The sequence below is a fragment of the Etheostoma cragini genome, chromosome 5 (genome assembly GCF_013103735.1).
Source record: "Etheostoma cragini isolate CJK2018 chromosome 5, CSU_Ecrag_1.0, whole genome shotgun sequence".
Taxonomy (NCBI): domain Eukaryota; kingdom Metazoa; phylum Chordata; class Actinopteri; order Perciformes; family Percidae; genus Etheostoma; species Etheostoma cragini.
In genome coordinates this window covers 17,020,038-17,044,377 of record NC_048411.1, presented here as the reverse complement: position 1 = coordinate 17,044,377, position 24,340 = coordinate 17,020,038, and the positions used below count along the sequence as shown (strand labels likewise).

The following is a 24,340-nucleotide window of genomic DNA, read 5'->3' as shown; positions in this document are numbered from 1 at the left end:
AAAGTGAAAAAATAAATGTTTTGAAACAGCATTTACAAAAATCTTAATTGTGAAATAGTCTGACTGCAGAATCACCTTCTGTGCCTCTTGCTGTTTAGAAAGACCATGGTAATAGTATTACATGCATAGTCAATTCTTTTTTGTGATCAAATTCTTTTTTAATACATTTAAAAATTACAAAAAGTGACAAACAAGAAACTTTGGAACATTTTAGAATAGAAACACGACTGTCTCATATTCATTGTTATTTGAATAAATATAAAGAGTGTATCGACTGCTCTGCATTAACTTGAACAAATGCAATAGTTTTAGATTATTAGTTTATATTATTATCACGCAAATGAATTACTTTGTCAACTTTGACTGGATGCTTGATGACACAGCTGTGTAGTTAACCCATTTCAAGGATTAACCCTCGGGCCATGAGCTGTCTTGTGTGAATGGGAATGAAATGATAGATCAGGTGTTCATTCAGGTAGTATTAATGAGAGTGTGTAAGTACGATCAGTTACACAGGTGTTTGCAGTCAGTTACCAATACTTATTCATTTTCACTGATGAACAAACTCAAGATGTGTTTGACTTGAACAGCTCTGACACTAGCTAAGTCGCTAGAGCTGCTAAGACTCAGATTACACAACCAAGCTCATTGCATCTCAAATGACCACTGAAAAGAAAACCTCATGAGGTGTGGTGCAAACACAAAGGCGGCAAGCAAGAAGCGTTAACTCACACCGATCTGCAGTATGTGTGGTCTTGATCTTGATGCACTAAGGAGGACTAACTGACTGGACCATCTCAGAGGGAATGAAATAAAGTGCTGTAGTGACTCGGCTGAACCTGAATCCTGTGAGCACTTGTGCTTCCATGGAAACAGCCTGCTCCCACCTTTGTCAGAGAGCTTAAAAGCCATCAACACTTCTTTGTGTCATTGTTTGCGGATTCACTGTATTAGCTCATTTAGAGCCATGTTCCTCATCTACTGTGAAGGCTACCAACTCAGATGAGCTCAGCATATCAGATATCCAGAACCCAAATATGCACTAGAAAAGTGTAAAAAGCAGTAAAACAAAATCCTCATTTAAGTTATACCGCAGTAAGTTTATTGTATATAAATTCAACAGCATAATGAAAAAATGTAGTAACAGTCCACTGTCACAAGTGAACACAATGAGAATGTAACAATACAAAAGCGTTAGTGTTAGTGTGGTATAATGTGCAACGAGATATCGTGACATATTATAGGGAATGTGCCTTTTATGAGCCTTGTTGATGTTGCCAGAAATCCCTATACGACGCTGTGAACTTTCTCTCTCCAACTGGGAGTTCTGTTTCATTGCATTTACACATTCAGGGTTTCATATTTTTCTTCTGGTTCGAGCTTCTGGAGTGAGAGAGGAGAGAACCACCGTGTGCTGTTTTCTGGCTTTTAGCAACAGTGGAATCCATGTTGAGGTGGAGGGTTTGAAGGTGAAGTAGCAGAGACGGGGGGGAGGTGGGGGCAGTGGACACATGATCGTCTGACATGGCTGACTCCAGACCACTTTCCCCTCGTCTTGCTTCCCTCCCTTTGTTACCGTATCCCAACCCTGTTACACTGCTGCTCTGCCTGTGGTGCAAAAAAAAAACCAGGAACATGATATAACATAATGACATCTGTGTTCAAAAGTAATTAGTTTGTTCGTTTTTTAACAAATCTAACTCACAATGGACTCTTTTGCATTTGTGTCAAGTGATTTGGTTGCTTCTCTACTGGTGTGCTGGGCAGAGAGAGGCTCCATGTCTGCTGAGGTGCGGCTTCCTGTTGATAAAAATACATAGTATTATTTCCAACATCCACAAAACCGTGGTATGTTACAACTGAATGTACTTTGTCTTCCAAGTCTACTTATGTGTAATGCAAATCAATTCACATACCCTGGGAGCATTATTTTGTGCTCTTTCCCTCAGTTTCACAAGGCTGCTGTATAGTGTAGTGTTTTCCTGCTCCAGAATGTTTATACGAATGCTATTTGCCTGCAATTGTTGCTCCATATCCAAAAGCAAATTTCCTGTACCTTAAAAAATATGCAGTGAACAACATGTAAACACAAAATGACTACTTGTTTTATGTCCATATAATTAGGTCATGTCAGCCAGTGGATGATATATGCAAGACCCTAATATTTCCACAGACAAATATTAAATAATTTCCTACTCTGGGGTCGGGCCTGAGCCAGAGGGCTGAGCTCTGGGAAAGCCACCAGCAGCCTCTCCCTCTCCCTTAAAGCTTGTGTGTATTCCTTCAGCTCAGCCACACTGTTCTTAAGCTCGCCTACGTGTGTTTCCAGTGTCAGCTTCTCTTTTTGGAGCACCAAACACACGTCCTGTTGGAAAAAAAGCATCACAGCATAAGCCACTATGTTTATTATTGTAGAACGCTGGTTATTGGTTATGAAAGGATTCCACTATACCTGCTGCTGAGCGAGCTGAGCCTGCACTAGCTCCTTCTCCTGTGACATCTGTTGCAGGTGATTGTGAGTGTCGATCTGTCTCTCCTCCCTGTCTCCCAACTGCCTCTGCAGCTCTTCACACTCTTCGTCAAGAGCGTCAACTCTCTCTAACAAAGACTTCTGCTTTGCCTGCATTGACTGGATGCACAGACACCTTGCATAAATATATGTAAACACTGTTCTAGTCTCCAGTTAAAAAAAAATATATATATCAGTGTTGGTACTGACACTGACCTCTTGCTGTCGACAAGCGCTGTGGTACTTGGCATTCTCTTTGTCAAGACGGAGTTGAGTTTCAGAGATTTGACTCTCTAACTGCTGGACCCTTTGCTGTAGTTTACAACAGGCCTGTTCCTCCATGTGCAAGGTCCTCACTTTTTCCTGCAGTACATTATTTTCATGCTCTACCACATAGTAAAACCATCCATCATACAGCATATCAGGTTATTTAATCGATGTGTTTCATTACATTCTGAAAAATGTTAATATGTCCTTACCGAGTGCTTGTAATGTATCTTGCTGTACTTTAACGTTCTCTTTCAGTCTGGAATTAGTCTCCTCCAAGCACAACGTTTCTGTTTCAAAAATATTAAAGATATATTTGTTTATGTCATCTCAATAAGTTCCCCTCAATTTTATTTGTGACTTTTCTGCACCTTTCTTGAATTGTTGTTGCTCCTCTTGTAGCCTTTGCTCTGTTTCTTTCACGGATCTCTGTGCTTTCCTCAGCGAAAACTCCAGCTGGACGATGTTTGTTTGCTGTTTTTCCAACTCTTGCTTGAACTCTTTCTGTGTTCTTTCCAGCTGGGTCCTGAGTCTCTCTCGCTCTGCTTCCGCTGAGGCTAGTCTGTCTTTAAGAGGCTGCACAGTACCCCGCACGTCTTGAAGATCCTTTGCCAGCCGGCGCATGTCTTTAAGCTGCTCATTGGCGTACTGGGCGACATCGCCTGCTGTCATGTGTCCCAGCTCTAGGGTGTCTTCCACCGCCACTAATAGTGGCTGCAGAGATGAGGGCAGGCTCTCACTCTGAAGAAGTTCTAACAAAGCATGACCTGTTTTTATCAAAGTGGATTGCACTTGGAGGCACGCATTGCAGGGTACAAGAGATGATTTAATAGTCTGGCAGCCTACATTGTGGCTGTCAACTTTAGAATAGCATGGGGTGTTATGGGTAGCACTGGAGGGTACATGTGTCTGTGGCAAAAACTTTAAGGAGCTTGTTGAAGACCAAGCAGATAAGCAATGTCTGCTTGTGCTCATTTGGGGGGAGACTGATGACACTGTCTCTGTCCCATGATCGCAGTCAGATGTCCTTGTTTTTGTCTGTTTCTTGATGTCTTTGTATGTCTCCTAAAAGAAGAATGAAAAGCATAAACAGCAATAAAGCTTATCAGTTCTCTGTTAATTGTTGGCATTCTTTTAACATTTGTATCTGCACTTAAATAAAGAAATGTGCCTACCTTTAATTTGGCAAACTGAATTAAATTACTCCAGTAGTTTCTGACAACAAGACCAACTGACAGGCATCCTTTCTGCTGGGTTTGTTCTCTCCTGTGGCTGCACGTAATTTGCTCAACATACGCATTAAAGCTTTGTAGAAGAAGCAGGAGTCTTGTTGACCGAGGGGAGGGAGAAAAGATAAGTCCTGTTTTTGAGTCCTGAAGAAATATTTGTTAATGTGATACAACGTTATGGCTATGTATTACCTGTCAATCACCAGCTCCAATAACACAATGTGGGAGTGCTGATTGAATGCATCCTCCCCATCCACAAAGTCATATTGTTCCAGTAGAGCTACCATGTCCAGATTACATGAAAGTTTATCGGGGAACTTCCAGGAGGAAAAACGGACCGGTCCGGTTCGAGAAAAGACGTCCAGAATCGCACCTTGAAGGTCGACGACGTCTTTTCGGAGGCTTTCGATACAGTCCTGACGACCCAAGAACTGACTCATATCTGACAAACTAGCTTATATTTATGTCTGCTTGACATAGCACAGAGAGCGATAAGGTATAGCTAGCTTGTTGGCATCACATTTCCTTGGCAACCTGCAAAAAGTACTGCAAGTTCCATAATGCTTTGCGGCTTGTGTCCGGAAGTGATACGTCTCGTATTAGGTCAACGAGAACGACAGCGCGACGCAGTAAGTGTTCAATTACAGCAAATTCAGACTTTTAGCTGCTTTATATATTGTGTATTGGGCTCCTGTCATGATATGTCATCAAATATTTGTTTTTTAAATACACAAACTCTTCTTGTTGGTTGTGTGTTTGCAGGTTACTTCCATTCTCCCCCAAATTATACACCGCCATGCCGCCTGGGCCTGTTCAAATAGTTCAGCCGGAGCCTAACAACAAGGTGACCATACCGCTTCTAGTTATTAATGTAGCTAAAGTACCGTTTATGTGGGGGAAACGAATAAAAAATTAACTTACACTTTACATTAATGTGAAATGTCTCGAATGTGGATTTTGGAGTAGGTAACGTATATTTTGGATAGCCACGACAAGGCGTAAGTCTTGTTAGCGTGTTAGCTTTCAGGGTCCATTGACAAATAACGTTAACTTTAAACGAAATTTGATGTTTTGAAAGAGCGGCTGGAACTTTTGTCATCAATCTAATACAACGGAGGACCAGTCGAATTTAATTTGTTAGCTAAATGTATTGGAAAGACACATTTGGGAAAAACTCAATTAGCTAGTAGACAATAGCTCGCCGTCAGTATTACTGCAGAGAAATCTGTTAAGTCACTGTAACGAATGATTTTTATTTTTTCATTTTATAAGCCCATGTAACCCGGATATTTTCTAGAAAGGGATGTGATTTTGGCTGTTGGGTTTTGCAAATATTATTGATACTTTGAGGGCCACAAGTTCCAACTTCCTCTTTTGTATTGGGATGGTCGAAGAAGTATCAGATAGCTCGCATCTGCATACTACTAAACTAAAACTACATGCATGGCATGATACTACAAAGGGCAAGGGGGATTCTTTTTTGCAGTGTGGGTGAACTGATATTTTACGTAAATTGAAGCTAATGTGTTGGTGATGAGTCTGTAGTAATAAATGTGATCTGTATTTTTTTAATTTTACGTACTAGCCTAAGAAATGTAAATGTTGCCAACAGAATGATGCACCCGCAGAAGAAACCCCAGCCACTAAACCCATCGTTGGTATCATATATCCACCTCCTGAGGTCCGAAACATAGTTGACAAGACAGCCAGCTTTGTTGCCAGGTTGGTTACTCCACATGTATGAACTGAGTTGTATAATAATTTATACAGCTGCAATCTGAAATTAATTTTATTTCTGATTTAATTTATTCCTTGTCATTTCACAGGAATGGACCTGAATTTGAAGCAAGAATTCGTCAGAATGAGATCAACAATCCAAAGTTTAATTTCCTCAACCCTAACGACCCCTACCATGCCTACTACCGTCATAAGGTCAATGAATTTAAGGAGGGCAAAGCGCTGGAGCCATCTGCAGCAGTGCCTAAGGTTATGCAGCAGGCTATGCAGCAGGCCCAACAGCTTTCTCAAAAAGTAAGACTCTCTTGGTTTCTCAATTTCTTATAATTCATAGTATTTGTTTATAACCACTAACATTTTCTGTTTGTCAATAGGTGCAGGTGATTCAAGAGACAGTTGTCCCCAAGGAACCACCTCCTGAGTATGAATTCATTGCGGATCCCCCATCGATCTCAGCATTTGATCTGGATGTTGTCAAGCTCACTGCCCAGTTTGTTGCTCGCAATGGTCGCCAGTTTCTTACTCAGCTCATGCAGAAAGAACAGAGGAATTACCAGTTTGACTTTCTGCGGCCACAGCACAGCCTTTTCAACTACTTCACCAAACTGGTTGAGCAGTACACTAAGGTACCTGACAAACTGTGCCTTTCTAATATTAATTATTATTTGTTGTTTGGGTGGTGGTGATGCTAAATAGTGTCCTTATCTTGTCTCACAACATGTAGATTCTGATCCCTCCCAAAGGCCTTTTGGCCAAGCTGAAGAGAGAATCTGAGAATCCAAGAGAGGTTATGGACCAGGTAATCCCCTTAAACTGTGACTGTATCTTGGAGTAAGCACTTAATAGCAGGTGTACCTTGTTACTTAGCTGTCTTTCTCCACAACCATCAGGTGAGGTACCGTGTTGAGTGGGCAAAGTTCCAGGAACGTGAGAGGAAGAAGGAAGAGGAGGAAAGAGAGAAAGAACGGGTGGCATATGCCCAAATCGACTGGCACGACTTTGTAGTGGTTGAGACGGTGGATTTCCAGCCCAACGAACAAGGTAATAAACCATAATTATCTTTAAACATGTAAGCCCCTAAATGTACAATAGCAAGAAGTGTTTATCTTTTTGTTGCCTTCTCTATTTCTCCAGGTCACTTCCCCCCACCTACCACACCAGAGGAGCTTGGCGCTCGCATCCTAATCCAAGAGCGCTACGAGAAGTATGGAGAGAGTGAGGAGGTGGAGATGGAGGTTGAGAGTGAGGATGAAGATGATGATCGTGAGGCCCGGGCTGGAGGCCAGGCCTCACAGCCTGATCAAGACACACAAGTGCAGGACATGGATGAGGTAGGAACTAAGCAAGTAATTCATTGATGCAACTGTTCATCCTTGACTAGTTGCAGGCTGCTATTGGTATACTTAAATTCATAGGGATGTCCCTGGTTTGTTGCCCCCTTTTCGTTTTGCATCAAACTAAATTGGCACCATATGTTTGCTGACCTTCTGCTTGAAAAAAATATAATACCAATAAGTGCTGCTAACATGCCATGGTACCCCACCCCCATCCCGTCCTGCTTTCTTCAGGGATCTGATGACGACGATGATGGCATGAAGGCTCCCCTGCCACCAGATAACCCTATGCCACCCCCACTGCCCCCAACTCCGGATCAGGTTATTATTCGCAAAGACTACGATCCAAAAGGTAACACGTGCTTCCTTAGATTAGGGAATACCAAGTGCATAACAAGCTGTTACCATGTACAGTGTGTGTTAATCTCATGCTCTCAATCTCAATCTCATCTTTTCCATACAGCTTCCAAGCCTCAGCCTTCAATTACAACTCCAGATGAGTATCTCATCTCACCAATTACTGGCGAGAAGATCCAAGCCAGTAAGATGCAAGAGCATATGCGCATTGGTCTGCTGGACCCGCGCTGGCTGGAGCAAAGGGACCGCAGCATTAGAGAGAGGCAGACCGAAGATGAAGTGTATGCTCCTGGTTTGGATATTGAGAGCAGCTTGAAACAACTGGCTGAGAGGCGTACCGACATCTTCGGTGTGGAAGAGACAGCCATCGGTAAGAAGATTGGCGAAGAAGAAATCCAGAAGCCAGAAGAGAAGGTGACTACAGTTATGGGTTTATGTAACATAATGCAGGGTTAAAGAAGTTCCTGAGTTGAATGAAATTAACTCTGTACGTTTTTGACCTTTTCATGTTACCAGGTTACTTGGGATGGCCACTCAGGAAGCATGGCTCGTACCCAGCAGGCCGCACAGGCCAACATCACCCTGCAAGAGCAGATTGAAGCCATTCACAAGGCCAAAGGACTGGTGGGAGAGGACGACACTAAGGACAAAATTGGCCCAAGCAAGCCCAGTGAAATCCATCACCATCCTCCCATGCCCTCTGGAATGGGTATGCCTAAACCCAATCCGCCAATGACAGTGCCTCGTCCACCCCACTCTGTGAGTAAATTTAAAAAAAAAAACTAATTTGGTTGGTAATGAAATTAAATAGTACAAACTTAATAACGCACTAACGTGTTCTTTGTAAACAGGTGGCACCAGTGCGCACCCCTCTACTGTCTGCCGTACCTGTAATGCAAAGACCGCCTGTGGCTCCTGTGGTGCGCCTTGGACCAGGACAAGTTTTAGCATCAATGCCTCCCATGATTCCTGCTCCCCGCATTAATGTGTTACCCATGCCACCATCAGCACCTCACATGATGGCCCCCAGACCTCCGCCCATGGTTGTTCCATCTGGTAAGATGAAGATTTCCCATTTGTCCACAGCAATGACCATTGTTTCTGAAAGTGTCTGAGCCTTTCGCACATAGGCCTCCCCACCTCATCATTTTAAATTGAAAAAACTTATTTTTCTTCCAGCATTTGTCCCTGCCACTCCAGTCCCACAACCTCCAAACTCTGCTCCTGCACCACCATCTCACCCACCCCCACCTCATGATGATGAGCCAGTCAACAAAAAGATGAAGACAGAAGACAACCTTATTCCAGAGGACGAGTTCCTTCGTAGAAACAAGGTTTGCTACAGCAGTGAAATGTTATTGCTTTATTTCCAATAGTCAAAAGTTACTGGGGCGATGTGCATGAACACAAAGTTCAGCAAACAGGATTTAAAGTTTTTTTATTAGATTCAAATGTATTTATAGGTCTTTAAATATACACACTAACAAAGTTATTGATTGTTTTTGGCTTATTCATATGACAAATGTTTGCCATCACAGGAGTAAACGAGGCCTATGTATATTTTCAATTGGGATGGCTAAGAAACGGTGTTCTTAGTCTGCGTTAGCCTGCGTCGGCTGTCAGGCGGGCGGTTCACTTAGGCCGTGGTGAGGGGTGCCGTGGGGGAGATGGAAAAAATCTCAGAGGCCTGCGGCGAAAAGTTGAGACCAACTCAACTTTTGGAGTAACGCAACCCCATGTCACGCTGCGGTGGCCAATCATGTAATCAGCAATCAGACTTGTCGGTCGGTTTTGAGGTGGTGTGAGAATCCAGTACAGTAAACGGGAAACAATGCAGCCTCTGACGCTGTCATAAGAAAGTTTTAAATCACTGTGAAATATAAAGTCTACTTGTGCTACATTATGGGGTTAAATAACACTACAGGACATCACACAAATTGAACATGTGACACTTCCACCACCTCACGGACCTGGGGCAAATTGCCGCATTTCTTTTTTTTGGTCTGAACGCAGCTTTAGATTTTATTGGTAAACCAACCTCTTTATGTAATCAATGTAGATTTAGCTGTAATAAATGTGGTCAAATTACTGATAAAACCTGTAACACCTAAATTAATCCTACTCTATACTCGCTGTAAGTTGCTCTGGCTTTACTTGAATCATGATTTTTGTTTCTTTCTCTCCAGGGTCCTGTTGCCGTCAAAGTACAGGTCCCCAACATGCAGGACAAGACCGAATGGAAGCTGAACGGCCAAGTGCTGAATTTCACTGTCCCACTCACAGATCAGGTATGCAAATGTTGGCCTATTGTTTTCCTTTTTTCACTGAATGTAGTCATTAAACCAACTGCATTCTTATGGATCTCCATTTGCAAATCTTCACAGGTGTCTGTTATTAAAGTCAAAATCCATGAAGCTACAGGCATGGCAGCAGGAAAACAGAAGTTGCAGTATGAGGTAGACTTTTCTTTTAACCTAAACAGTTTCTTGTCACCATTTTATAACCTGACAGACTAAATAATTGTGTACTTTTTGTTCCTTTTTTTTAGGGAATTTTTATTAAAGATTCCAACTCCCTGGCTTATTACAACATGAGCAATGGTTCAGTCATTCACTTGGCACTGAAGGAGAGAGGTGGACGAAAGAAGTGAGCCATGCAGCAAGAATGAACCAATTTTATTTGTGAATGTTTTGTCTCTCACATTTTAGTTTAGGAATGCTAAATAAATTGTATGAACACTGCCTTACAGGCATGGTCTCACAGGACTGGTTCAACTCTTGATTTGTTCATGATGATATACAGTATGTGGTAACTTGTAACAATATGTAGAGCCCCATAATTCTAAATAAAAAGGAATGAAAAAATCCAAATCAGCTTTTAGTTGCTTCATGATTATGTACAAGGTTAGCACCTGGTTAATAACAATGTGTTTAATACAGGCCATTCTCTGATGCACAACGCTGTGCACAAAATTCCAGTTTTAGTGATGTAGATTAAATGCAACAGTTAGTCTGGACGAGGCTGGTGTTTAATTTGGTAATTTACTCCAGTAGACGGTTTAGATGATGGCAGTAGTACATTTCCAGACATGAAATGTACTTCATAAAGCCGCCACAAGGGGTAACCGTGACATAAGACTTAACCAACACAGAACAAGGCTAAAATCTGTCCAGCACACTCGGTATGACAGAACAGCGGAGATAGCGTTTGCGAAGTACATGATAAAGTAGTCTGTTTACCAGCTGACATAGTTAATGGCTAACTATGAAATACAAGCTAACGATACAGCAGTAGTTTATTGAAGGTAGGGTCAGCAACGTAGCTACTAGAAATAGTTCATGTGGCACTAGCAGTTAAGGCTAACTTTACGTTAGCAATCTACGACTAGCTAGCTAATGTTAGATCTAAATGTTCGTTTAAGTTTACATAGTTAACGCACAATATATTTGGTTGTAACGCTAGATCACATTCAAGTTAGATTGAAAACAGTAGTTGGGAAGTTTAGCTAACTCGCGTCGAGAAATCATGGCGTCGACGCGGTTTAGTTCGACAACATATGCAGAGGTGCAGTTCTGACTTTGAGCTGTCAACAAGCTCGCTGACGTTAGCTATCCTGGTTAGCCAGCTAGCTCTCTTGCTATCATGGCCAAAATAGAGAACGGTCGTCAATCATTGGACACAAGGAGTATCCGGACTATCAGTAGCAGTCGCCTCGAGGATGAGAGCTCTTTGGGATCAGACTCCGAGATCAACGGATTCACCAGCGACAGACAAACTGATAAATATGGATTCATTGGTGGGGCACAGCAGCACACGGAGGAGTCGTAAGTTGCCTCAACTGTACAATGATGCATTGCCATTGACTTCATCTGTGTTGCCTTGCTAGTGTATTTCAGCTAACTAAAATATGGGAAGCTCGTTGCTTTTAATCCACTTGAACCAAAATTGAGTGCAGGCTGACATGGTGACATACCTCACGTTGTTTAGTGTTGTTGTCTTGGTGCCTTTGCCCAACAGCAGAGCTCCCAACCAGCTGCGTGGCACAAAGTGCGTTTTATGCCCAGTGTTTGCCTCAAAGAGTATGGCAAATATTGAAATGTAGAAATAAAATGCATGCATGCATGAATCTTTAGTCCGACGTGTACCACTTTGTCATAGATATATTGCTTACTACCCAGTTTTTGGGGGGAAGCTGAAAAACGAATTTGTTTGTTTTTCATTTGAATCAATTTATTCATACCTTTTGAGGCACGTTGCAGTGTATTTTTTTTTATACGAAGGCCTTTATTTCTTCCCCTTTTAACTGGGGGCCTTAAGCCCACATTACAGCACTGAAATAGTGGAAGGAGTTGTGCCAAGCACTGGCTGGCTGGGAGCTTCCTGTTTTCTGGAGTTTTGGCAGACTTGGAGCCACAGCTCTGGTGCCCCGTTACTAGAGGGCCTCTTTTGGCTCACAGCTTTATAGGTGGTCTGATCACAAACCCAGGTTTAACATGCACTGTTTGTTAGTGATTGAAAGTAACTCATCATTGCTTAATGTCTTTAGAAGCTGAATCTGGAGTATCACATATTATTGTACCGATCCCAACATCCTACATTACATATTTCTTTTTTTAACAGAAAGAGGGCTGTCCCAAGTTCTTTGAAGACGTTTGAAACCTACAATTACAGACTTGCGCTGATGGGATAATTACATGCCTTAGTAAAGCATAAGACCTCATTCATAATGTTGGTTAGACTTGCCTACTTTTTTTCTGCTTGAGAATATTATGTGCAGTGACAGTCCCTAGTTGTTCTGGCCTGTAAATGCTTAAAGTTGATTTACATCATAAACAGTCAAATCTTTACTGAATTCTCTGAGGTTAAACAGGCTATGCTATTAAATTGGCCAGATCTGAGTTTTTTCTTATCAAGTCTCCTCAAAACAAGGTTTGTAGTTAATTTTGACTCTGTTTACTGACTAAATAAGTGATGGCCACCCACGCAGATCTAATGGTACATGCAGTAGGTGATCAGCCTTGCTGAGGCACCCTGCCTTAGGTCTACCTTATTGGACAGATGTTTTCTTTTTCTTTCTTTTTTTAATAAAGATGTTCAGTCTCATTTGGTTTAATGTGTAAAAAATAAATTATCTTTCTTTTCTTTTCTCTCCGTTGTGTCCACAGAGCCCAGGATTTGCCCCCGGAGGTGCTCAGGCAAAGAGAGGTGAAGTGGCTCGACATGCTCAGCCACTGGGACAAGTGGATGATCAAGAGATTCAATAAGGTTAGCACCAAGTGTTATCGCGATAACATAAAATGTCAAGTGGCTTGTCTGTGTTGTATGGTGCTAGCCATGTGGATAGGCCACATCTGAATTTGGGAATTTTATTTCTAATGGTTTCCTAGAGCCGGTGTGTCAGCTTTACCGCTATTGATTCTAGGAAGTAGTTTTTCAGTCCTGACTGAGTAGTTTGTGTACATGATCAGACAAGGCAAATTACATTGCCAAAGTATTTGGCTGCTTCTTCGTGAAATGCTCTCAGCCATTCAGCACAGTCCTGTGACTTCACAGCGTTTCCGTGAGTCAGCAACAGGGCAGGACACGACCCATCCTTATATCTCCCCATGTGACATATTGACAGTCTCAGATTTAGGGTGGGGCTGTAGTGGCTTTTTGTGTGACAGCCCTATAATAAAAGTGCTATGACTACACAGTATTGCTGAACTCGAATGCAAGGGAGCTTTTCAGAGTCACATGTCCTTCACAAACAGTACCTGGCAAGGTCAGGGTATCTGATCTGTAATTGTGCTCTCTCAGTTTACAATAATTTTGCAACAGGCTCTCTTTGGGGAAGTGTGCCAGCTTCATATAAGAAACAAACAAACAAAATAATCCCGAAATGGTAATGCATGTCAAAACAACTTCAATGTCAGTTTAATTATTTGTATGTCTATATGAAATATTATAGCTAGTTGGACAGCTTGCCCAAGTTGTGCTTGAGGTATTCCAAGGTAGTTTATAGTTGTTTGCTGCTGTACATAGTAACTACATACAGTCCGGGTCCATTAAGGCCACCATATTCCACGTCCATTCAGATGCAATGCCAAGCAAAAAAGTTAATAAGTATCTCTATAGTGAAGTAATTATAGTGTTCAAATGAATAGTGAAGTTAATGTCCAGGTATCTTTGACCAAAATTGTTTTAAGTAGATATGAACTCCTACCTTACCTTATACCGATCTTATACCAAACAACTTTCCAAGTGATTCCATTGTCACAGACAAATGATATCCTGAGGGTCTTGCTAGAGTTGGGACGCGCTCCCGCTTTCTCAGTCGTTTGGTCTAAGGTGGTCATAAAACTTAGTCCGAGCTGTCTTGAGTCAGTCTTTTTCTCGCCTAGAAGTACAGACAACATCAAACGTGATACGTGGTATTATACTAAATTTGAAGTCTTGGTAGTAAAAACTTCTAGTCAATGACTAAAAACAACTTAGCGACATTATGACAGATTGTCTTTAGATGTGAGTTGGTGCCACCCTTTAGTCTTTTCACAGTCTCCTAATAGAGGGTAGGTGTTTTTACTATGACAGATGTAACAGGTCTTTGAACAAATATTGGCCGCATCGCATTTTTCACAGCAAGACAGTGAGCTGTTACTCAGTGGTTTGAACAGATAAAGGCATTTCACAAAAAAGGAACCAATACCAAGTAACAGGTCCGGAGCTTTCACCACTGACTGTACACACTGTACCAGAAAGCCACTGTCAAACTAGTTCTCTTTGTGTCCTGCAATATTTGGTGATCACTTGTTCTTCTGTGGCTCAGGTAAGGCTGCGATGCCAAAAAGGAATTCCTCCTTCTCTCCGAGGCCGTGCGTGGCTCTTCTTGTCAGGGGGGAAGGTGAAGAAAGAGCAGAACCAAGGAAAGTTCCAGGTCAGAGAGATTTCTCTTTCGCTTCCTTCTTTCTGCTTCTTTCATGTTGTATTTTGGGATCTTTTTTTTTTTTCTCTTCATTTGAAATTGTTATTGAAACTGTGGCCATGCCAGCAGTGGTAGTTATGCGGTTGAGAACCCAGATGTTTTCCACACAGGGCTGCAGCCAATCTTGTTTGGTTCTGTAAGTTCAACATTTAAAATGAAATGCTTTAATAGCTAACAATACAGCTTTCATTAATATTCAGCATGACATACACATATTTTTAAAGAAGAAGTAATACTTTGTTGAGTGAAATTTAGAGAATATCCACTTTGTGAATTGTTTACATTTGAAAGCAAATTGCCCTCAATGCTGTTTGTGGGATCTCTTCATGAGACGCTGTCTTCTCCATGTCTTTTGTCAGGAGCTGGATAGCCAGCCTGGGGACCCCAAATGGATAGATGTGATTGAGAAAGACCTCCATCGACAGTTTCCCTTCCATGAGATGTTTGTGTCACGGGGAGGACATGGGTATGCTGTCTCACATGATGTAGTCTTACTATCTTCACAGCGCTTTTTTTATTTATTTATTTATTTATTTATTTTATAAACCAATCACAATCGTCTTGGGCGGCGCTAAGCGGACCCAGTGACGATGCCTCTGCAAAATAGGCCTAAGAAGGAACTTGTTTTGGCGGACAATTTGCATTCTGTAAAAGGAAACGCCACATACAATATTAAATGAAATTAACTGTTCACACAATACAGTAATGTGAATGAGCTATTTAAATTCGCTGGATACATGGTTAACATTATTTACTCTTACCAGTGTTGTTTGGGATGCATTTTTCTGGCCCGCGTCCAACAGAGCAGTAACTGATCCGGACCTGAGCCCAACACGGTCCCATACTAATGACACATGTAGGCTACGTTTGTTTGTGTGGAAAGCCCGCTTTTATTAGAAAGCAAATTTAGGAAGTTATTTGGAAATGTCAACAGATGAGCGGATTAGCACACACAGGGCAACAATCGCACATTAATAAGCTGTTTAATTTGTAATGTTCAATGTTACCCTATCCTGCTTGCTTCGTTTCCGACCATGGTGGTCAGAAAACCAGGAGAGACTCGTTACCTCCAGGGCTGATGTTATGAAACGAATAACCTCAAGGTTAAATTCCCGTTTTTGGTGAGCAAATGAATGAACTTGGCTTTCAGTCTGGGGTTTATTTCGGACACCGCGCTCACTGTGTACCAAACTTATTCCACCAACTCTGCTCCCGTCGCATCTGCATCTCTGCTTCTTCTGGCTGGCTCTCTCTTTCTCTTCTGCCCGTTTTACAGACGCACACACACACACATACATGCACTGAGCTCTCTTAAAGGAGCTGAAGCACCATTTTACAACAAATTCCGTATTGCACTGATGTGACCGAGGCCGACCCAAACCCGAACATCATTTCTAAATATCTGGACTGTTGGGTCCCGTCGGGTCCCATCAGGTCCCGTCGGGCTCGGTTCGGCCATCCTCTTATCCCCATGTGTACATCGTCCACAGCGATCCCCACCAATTGTTCCAAAAAGTATTGTAACTCTTTACAATCCTTCCTCTGACGAACTGAGCACGCCCGATCAAAATTTTCTCAAAACTAGTCATTTTCAGAGTGTAGCTTGCTAGCTTTAAGTTTGTTGTTGTTGTTGTTGTTGTTGTTTCCTGAAACAAACAGAGTTTGAGAACGGCAACACACAGGGAGCAGGAGGTGAGAGACATCAGGCCAGACTAGACATAATTGGACCTTGCACACTGGGACTAATTAAGCAGTCCTGTTTGACAATCAACTTGATAGTTTTTAACTGTTGTCTGCATTGGTGTTTTGGCGCTCCACAGGCAGCAGGACCTGTTCCGTGTTCTTAAGGCCTACACTCTGTACAGACCAGAGGAGGGATACTGCCAGGCTCAGGCTCCCATCGCTGCTGTGCTGCTCATGCACATGCCTGCAGAGGTACGTCCCTCCACCGCAAACACCAAATAAACTGTCATGTTCGCTGTGAATGTCACCATCTGTTGGCAGGCTTTGTAATACTGCGTTGGCTCCGGAGTTATTGGTTGTCTGGGCCAAATTCCGAAGGCTTGTTAATATTTTGGTCTTTGTAAGTAAAATCCACCCATAAATCTCACACATGCTTTTTTGTAATCGTATTTTACTGCCCTGATTACATTTCTGACCTTGGACAAGTCTATTTTTAAGCTGAACAGCGCAGAGACAGACTGCACAGATGATGTCATCTGGAGATAAGTCCTGGAGTTGCTCCAGAGACTGAATAATAGCCATGGAGACTTTTTTGGAGGTGTAGATCAGGCCCCTAGGAAGTGCACCGGGCTTTTTTCCCAATTTGGCATAGTGGCCAAACGGTGGAGTTACAGCTTCTGTGTCCGTCATATGTCTTCATGGGGGCCAAAAATACTACACTTACATGGTGAATGAGGATGGGAATGAATATCTTTTTGAAATGTTTTGTATGTTTGCTTGATTGTTCAAACACAGTACAACACTGTAAAAGTTTGCACAAAAAAAAATAACGTTACACACAGACGCTCATGTACTAGGACATAAATATATACAAACAGTATATAATACATACGTACACACACACACGGCAAATGAGACATCTGTAGATATATATTTTACGGGTCATTTTCTAGTAGAACTTTTTTGGCTTCATGTGCAACTCAGCAACTCTTGCATGCTGTAACCTGGATTATACATCCATGGTGTAGATTTCTTCATTTACAGCTATAAAACTCCAACTTCAAATGTCTCAAAGTTTGACAAACCATGCTAGTTTCAGTTTAGCATTTCAAGCTTAGTCATCTCCCAAATGTCATCTACTGATCTCTGCCAATATCACTTTGAAATGGACTTTTTTTTTTTTTTCTGAGCAACATGACAAAACAAACAAACTTCTAAATAGGAAGTTTATTGAACTTAAAAATTTGCTAAATTGTTTCAGATGTCAAGGGGAAAGTTCTTTGAAATGCTGTAAATGCAAACAAACTGCATATTTAAAGAATAGTAGCAGTCACAAATAAAAATCAACCATCTGGCATGTGATGAACATCACAGAGTGTAGAGGATTTCCTTTTTTTGTGTCCTTATGTGACCCAGTGGTAGTACGGGTGATTTAATTACTGGGGGGAATCGATTCTTAGATGCATCACGATTCGATCCTTGATTCTGATAAGTTAATAATCAATTATTTTTTATATTATTTATTTTAAATGTGTTGATTATTATTTAAAAGTTACTGTCTTCAGACATGTACAATTCAGGAAAGGGATAAAAAATAAATTTTGTGTATATACACACATGATCTAATACATACACAAAATAATTTGGCAAAACACACATAGGCTGTTGTTCTACTTTATCATATTACATCTGAACACCTCATGTTTCATGTCCTAAGGAGCCAATTCTCCACCTTTAAACATGACGTAACCTCTGACATGGAAGATTACTGTGAGAGAAGGGGACTTGCACAAGCATGTTTGAGGCTTAAGCATGGAATGACTACAAAATAAAAACCTCAGTAGACAAAACATTTCATTAAAACGTGTGTGTGACAAATACTGCATAGGTCAAAATCTAACAAAGTCAAATTTAAATGAAATAGTTTTTTAAATCACGCAAGGAAATGTACATAAAAAATTGTTGCATTGATAATTGGTTTAGAATCAAATCGTTGGCCTCTGAATCAGAATCATAAGGTGCCCAGAGATTCCCATACTAATTACTATTTATAGTAACTTCACAGTTCTTGTCTATGAAGTCTACACTGCAAGTTATTTGTTTTTTTTGCAAGATTAAAAAAAAAATTATGTTTAGAAGTGTTAGATAATTTATCTTGTTTTTTAGAGTGAATTTCTTATTCTAAGTGTTCAACTTTACACTATAATCTTAAATCAAGCAAGCTTTTCAAGTGAAATTATCTTGCTGCATGGACAGATAATTTCACATGGACAGTACCTTTTGTTCCTTAGATTTGGTGTTTTTATCTTGTTTTTAGACACCCCTTTTTTGCAGTTTAATTCTTTTGTCTTTTACCTTTTATGTTAAGCTACGCATCCAAAGTGCAAATAATGACGGGATAAAATAAGTGGCTAGATTTTTTGCTTCTATAGTCAAAGTCCAAATGTCTAGTATTAACCTGCCTTGCATGTAAAGACGCGATAAATGAACAGTTCCACTCATTTTTCTGACATCATCTGTATGTTTTTCCACAGGATGCCTTCTGGGGGCTGGTCCAAATCTGTGAGAAGTACCTTCCTGGCTACTACAGTCCTGGCCTGGTGAGACTGAAACGCATACAAGCATGCATGATGACATCACCAGGTGTTGGAAATGAATCAAGAGAAAAATATTACTTCATCTGATTTTGCGGTTATTCAGTAATTGAGATTATCTAACTGGGTTTTGGCTGCATTTTGTAAGACCACAATGTTTCAATGGATAACTTGCTGACAACATTTAGCCTGGTGTTTACTGTTAAACATTGTTATTATCTTATTAGGTAATCCATTTTAAATGGAAGCAAGACGTACTAATGAAACATTACCTTGGATCAACAGCAACATGATGCCCTTTAGACTGGTTTATTTTTAATGGATGAACATCTACATGCATATCAGGTTTCAGCCCTGATAATACTGAGGACAATGGCTTTCGTTTTCTTTGTTAATGCTTTCCTACCTGTGTCTCTTTTAGGAAGCCATACAGTTAGATGGAGAGATCCTGTTCGCTTTGCTGCGACGCGTCTCCCCGCTAGCCTTCCGCCATCTGGAGAAACACAAGATCGACCCCATCCTCTACATGACTGAATGGTTTATGTGTGCCTTCTCCAGGACGTTGCCCTGGGCCTCTGTGCTGCGTGTCTGGGACATGTTCCTCTGTGACGGTAACAATGGCTTATTGCAGCGTAGTTGCAGTGGTACCAGATGTTGCAGATGGTAGAACTTCTTTGCACTAGTACTCAATCCCCTGGCTCTTCTCCCTCTCACAGGGGTGAAGATAATCTTGCGTGTGGGTTTGGTGCTGCTGAAGTGCATGCTGGGGAGCCGGGAGAAGCTGAAGGCCTGCCAGGGGCAGTATGAAACCATGGAGCTTCTCAGGGCCATAGAGCCTCGATACATGCAGGAGGGCTTCCTCGTCCGAGAGGTAATCACACATCAGCAGCAACGTGGTGCAGTGAGAAGGGAGACAAGTCTTTAACCGCAATGCATGGACTAGGCACTTGTTGGCAAACATTCACCCTGCTTAATTGTCCGTGCATGAAATTCTCAATCTCTACCAGATGAGTATTTTCATAGGCGACGACCACCCAACTTCTTGGGGCGCCTGTCCGTGTGCAGCCCCAGACCCCTCACTCTGACATCCCTCCATTTCTGCATGGATAGGTTATGAGCATGTCTGTATTTCAGGCCTGTGTGTAAATATAACAGAGTGAACAAATTGTAATTTTCCTTGCAGGGTTAACCCTTGTGTTGTCTTCCCGTCGACCAGGAACGTTTCGGTCTCTCTTCTATAGTTTTTTTACGCCTTTTTTAAAATGTGTATGTAATAATGCAATTCAAATGACATTATACAGAAATAATGTATAATTTTGACTAGTAGTTTAGATGAATGAAGAATGTTGAGGGAATCACTGTTTATGTCAACATTTAGTCAGGAGGCGGTTTTCAACTAGTCAAAACAATTATACAAAAAACAATATCAAATTGAGTAAAATGCCCAAAATTTGATGATTCATTTTACCTGTGAAGAAGGTTGTATGAGTTCCATACAACCTACACCCATCCAAGTTATTTATGGGCAATATGGTTGAAAGAAACCCATGTTTCTGATATAAAATAACAAATGGTCAAATTTGAACTGAGGACAACACAAGGGTCAGTAAAGTCACAATGTCAAATTCAAAAAAATCAAATACTGGCCTCAATTTTCCTATTTCATACCTTTTATAATATGTTTCCTTTGGAACATCTTAGACTGGGGGAGGGAGGGTGTTTTAAAATTTTCGACCACACAAAAAATTAATGAAAGAAGATGCCACTTTCCTTTAGTTGTTGCTGGACACGATCACCTGTTATAACGCAAACTCCGGGCCAGGTCAGTGCTTACGTTTTTTTTAGTTATTTTTTTAAACGTTCATGGTGTTTACAACTTTTTTTGCGGCAGTGTTACTTACTGTAACATTAACGGGATTCTCACGGTGCAAAGCTCGTTGAAGTGCATTTGTTATATATTTAGTATGTATTTTTACAGTTTGAGATGAGGGGTTTGGATAATATTTTGCCTCGCTTAAACTCTTTTTTTGTTCTTATTCTGCAGTTTGCGTAAGAAATGAAGTCTTTGTTATTGAAAAGAAGTCCTATTTCACTGGAATGATCCTTTAAAGATGTAGCGGTGGGTTGTGTTGCTCATGAACAGTGATTGTTCAGAAATGCAGCTGAGGAAACGGCAGAGACTCTTGAGAGCGTGATCTGAAGTGATACAGAGACAAATTAAGCAGAGTGCTGGCTGGTCAGTGTCTGGTTCTTGTGCTTAGCTTTGTGTGGGTCTCTGTCCAGGCTAACAATACCGCCTCTTATATAAAGGGTTGGCTTGAGTGTGGGTGACCATGCATCCAAACCAGCCCTAAGGCCCTTTGGCATTTACTGACAAAGTTCACATTTGTAACACAATGGCCAAACGTGGATGGAACATACTGTGTTACTGTATTTTCCAGCATGAGGGTCTTTGTTTCTGCACATATCCTTTTGAAAACGATCTATCTGTTGAAAATGAACATGGCTCCAGCTGTGACATAATGACTTGTCTCTTCCTGTCGCAGATTCTGGAGGTGCCGGTTACAGCGCGAGACGTGGAAAGGGAGAATCACACCCAGCTGAAGCGCTGGAAGAAGAACCGCGGAGAGCTGAATTTCAAATCCCCTCCGAGGATGCACGGCGCTCGGATCATCATGCTGGCCGAGCCGCCAAGACGCCAGGACCTCAAGCAGAACCCCACCATTGTACTTGATGTGCCGCAGCCCGCCCCGCAGCTGAAGGAGGAGAAGAAAAGCAAGAAGAAGAAGAGCATAAAGAAGTCCCAGCCCGTTGCGGAGATCCCTAATCCTTACTCCCTTCCCAGCGACCCCCCACCTCCTCCACACTCGGATCCACCAGCTCCACCTGCAGTCAGCAGCGAGACGCCACAGACTGAAACAGCCCCACTTCACCAGCAAGCACCTCCTACACACCTTCCCCCTGCCAAAGAATCTGCTCTGCAGCAATCCACACAAAGCCTTAGCAGCACAGATCAGGATACATACCTGTAGGTGTGTGTGCGTGCGTACGTGCGTGTGTGTGTCTGTTTGTAGCACCAGCACCCTTAGGCCAATGACCAGCCAGCCTTGCAAAGGTCTATTATTCCATTGTTCAACTGATTAGTGTTAATTTGATTAATTTTAGACACCGTTTGCCTATATTATTGGTATACACTAGTGCACCATTGCTAGGTGTAAACTTGCTTTGATGCTTGTGCCATTTCTCCACGTGAAGCTGATGTTACCTCCTGTTGATGCTTGATGCTCTTATTCAGAACATAAGTCTTAGTATTCTGTTTGCCAGGGAGACATGTTACTGAGTTATTGGGAGCGAAGCCATTTCTTCAGAGCATTGTGGTTCCAAGGTTTGAATGGGACTAAGAGAACAATGAGGTGCAACAGCGTATTCAGTTTTTCTGTACATTTCCACTCGTATTCAACACTATTCAGTTCTTGGGTAATAATGTGCAGCAGTGGATGTAAAAGTCCAAACTCCAAGCTTTTTGAACTTAAGCCATTATAGTTCATGGGGGGTTTTGTTCACTAGAGGGCAGCCTGGCAGAGGTTTATGCTATGACACTCCCTGTTAGAAATGCAGATCACAGCATGGACGGGATTCCTTCAATTTTGGGAGGTATTAGTCTGAGCTTACGTTTTTTTGTCCTTCCAGTAAAGATACTTGTGCATAGCATGTTTTATATTGTTAAATTTTAATAGAAAATCTTCTTTCCTGAGATTGAGTCCCACCACACAGTTCATCCAAGTCTTTTCCTACAAGTTCTATTTATTTAAAGACCAGTTTAAACATGAAATGTGTTGTACGTGCATGCTCTGCTAGTGTACAAAAGCTCTTTTTTTCTGAGTCTATTGAATTGAATATTCACTGTGCCAGGCACTTCCAGACACTTTAGTGCAGCAGTAATTCATGTTGTTCGGGCAGAGAGGAGAACACTGGACATTCCTAACTGTATGACACATTCCTGCCTTGTTAAAAGCGTATTGCTCTAAAAGCTGTCTCATACCAATTGCAAATCTGTATAATGTATGTATTTGTGCATGTGTTTGCTGGAACATCTTGGACAGTGAGTGAGTGCAAATCACCTAACGGTGCTGACCTTTCTCCTTGGCTTTGCTCAAATATCCAACTGGAGCCAAGAAATATTTTTGCTAGAATTTCCAAAGCAGATCCAGACTGTTGCTGTTGCTTTATGAGATGACCTCCGACCGCTACCTGTGACCAGGCGTATTCTGTTAGTACAGTCAAGAGGGATTAAGTGATTTCAAGATTTCTTTGGGATATTTCTTTTTGCATTTCTCTGTTGAAAATCTGGCTCATTTCGTTGGGAGATATGTAGACATGCAGCAGTTGCAAGCCTTTTTTTCTTTAAAACATATTGGACAATCTTTTTTTTTTTTTTTACAGTCAAATCTATTTTTTAACTTTCATCACGATAAAATGATAAATGATAAAAGGTAAAGGGAGTTTTGACAAGCATAAGCACACGTGTAAGATGTGTTTGTGTATATTAGTAATATAAAAAAGTCTGCTAAAAGATGCATCTGTTGAGTCAGTTATGAAAAGCAATGATGTTTAAAAGAATAACACATTTTTAAGCAGCCACTTACCAGTATGCAATAGTCTTTTAGTAGCTTATATTAAACACCTCACATTTCGCTGATGTTATATTTTAATTTAATGCTCATTGTGTAGATACAACATGTAAAATAACAGTTTGTTTTGTATTGAAATCTATTTTCAATGTATGCTATATTTTATTGAGCAGTTACAGAAACTGCAGAGGAGACATCATTGAAAGTATCGGACAGTATACCTTAAATCAACATTCGTAACACTAGAAACATCTGAAATTTGATAACTTTTGGAAGTGAAAATGTTTTTTTGTACTCTTAAGACGGACTGGTATTATTTTACCATTCACATTAGGGTTGTAAAAGAGATGTTTAAGAACCAAGGGGAAGTATGCATCATCATGAGTTTCCATTTTGCAAATAAATTTGTGTTTAAAGCCAACTTAAAACCTTTTTTGTTGCATGTTTTATTGATGACCATAAGTTGGGTAAAGGTCTTGTTTCCACCACCAGATGGAGCCCCAGAGTCATCCCTTTGAAATGGAGCAGTGGTTTACCTGCATGGGACTGTGGCATCCTGGGTCCTGTAGAAGAAATGTGTTCAATTCCATTTTTTACTGTGGCTTTTTCATGTTTCACCTCATAAAAATTCAATTAAAAGCTATAGACAATTACATTTTTAAAGGTATCAAAATGGAAAATGTGAGAAAAGACTTAAAATCACTGTTTAAAAAAAAATCTTATTAGACATGCAGGAAAAGTCCACAGTTAAGATTAGTGACATAACCTTAGAACAAAATTCAAGGACAATTTTAAAAGCTTTAGTGTGTAACTTTTTCATATCAATGAACGACCGTTACATTTAGGCCAAGGCCAAATAAGTTACTTCAAAGCTAATTGAGACTATCAGCTCCACACAAATCTGTATTTCCCAATATGGCTATGTTCAGAAACTGGTTATCTTTATTTGCAAATGACCTAATTTTGTTTGAAAGAATAACCTCGCATAATCTTAAGAAATGTGTACTTTCCAATAGTAAATCAGAAGGAAGTGTG

The 24,340-nt window shown here is 41.1% G+C and overlaps 4 protein-coding genes across 6 annotated transcripts; 2 read left to right on the top strand and 2 right to left on the bottom strand.

Annotated features, from left to right (window-relative positions):
* Window positions 1-1,106: 1,106 nt before the first annotated feature.
* On the bottom strand, window positions 1,107-3,066 carry LOC117944868 (coiled-coil domain-containing protein 157-like). 2 transcript variants are annotated; one of them, XM_034872082.1, is made up of 7 exons: window positions 2,989-3,066; window positions 2,726-2,872; window positions 2,453-2,629; window positions 2,197-2,365; window positions 1,917-2,056; window positions 1,706-1,800; window positions 1,107-1,608 (listed from the first exon to the last, which is right to left on the bottom strand). In XM_034872082.1, exons 2-7 carry the CDS (start codon window positions 2,849-2,851, stop codon window positions 1,350-1,352), a joined length of 966 nt encoding a protein of 321 aa, XP_034727973.1. In that variant the 5' UTR covers window positions 2,852-2,872; window positions 2,989-3,066; the 3' UTR covers window positions 1,107-1,349. The 2 variants fall into 2 exon arrangements, with proteins under 2 accessions (XP_034727973.1, XP_034727972.1); XM_034872081.1 differs by lacking the exon at window positions 2,989-3,066 and having other exon boundaries at window positions 2,726-2,955.
* A 1,127-nt stretch (window positions 3,067-4,193) lies between these two features.
* Window positions 4,194-4,515, bottom strand: ccdc157 (coiled-coil domain containing 157). The gene has a single exon (XM_034872119.1). It carries the CDS (start codon window positions 4,443-4,445, stop codon window positions 4,194-4,196), a length of 252 nt encoding a protein of 83 aa, XP_034728010.1. The 5' UTR covers window positions 4,446-4,515.
* sf3a1 (splicing factor 3a, subunit 1) lies at window positions 4,392-10,305 on the top strand. 2 transcript variants are annotated; one of them, XM_034872006.1, is made up of 16 exons: window positions 4,392-4,634; window positions 4,768-4,849; window positions 5,618-5,727; window positions 5,832-6,036; window positions 6,117-6,368; window positions 6,467-6,541; window positions 6,633-6,783; window positions 6,877-7,073; window positions 7,311-7,428; window positions 7,540-7,847; window positions 7,950-8,192; window positions 8,285-8,489; window positions 8,613-8,767; window positions 9,620-9,721; window positions 9,818-9,889; window positions 9,982-10,083. In XM_034872006.1, exons 2-16 carry the CDS (start codon window positions 4,802-4,804, stop codon window positions 10,081-10,083), a joined length of 2,343 nt encoding a protein of 780 aa, XP_034727897.1. In that variant the 5' UTR covers window positions 4,392-4,634; window positions 4,768-4,801. The 2 variants fall into 2 exon arrangements, with proteins under 2 accessions (XP_034727897.1, XP_034727896.1); XM_034872005.1 differs by having other exon boundaries at window positions 4,558-4,634; window positions 4,754-4,849; window positions 9,982-10,305.
* Window positions 10,306-10,560: 255 nt separating this feature from the next.
* On the top strand, window positions 10,561-23,733 carry LOC117944856 (TBC1 domain family member 10A-like). The gene is made up of 9 exons (XM_034872048.1): window positions 10,561-11,257; window positions 12,599-12,698; window positions 14,242-14,349; window positions 14,757-14,863; window positions 16,218-16,332; window positions 18,615-18,680; window positions 19,096-19,285; window positions 19,391-19,545; window positions 21,221-23,733. Exons 1-9 carry the CDS (start codon window positions 11,076-11,078, stop codon window positions 21,704-21,706), a joined length of 1,509 nt encoding a protein of 502 aa, XP_034727939.1. The 5' UTR covers window positions 10,561-11,075; the 3' UTR covers window positions 21,707-23,733.
* Window positions 23,734-24,340: the final 607 nt, after the last annotated feature.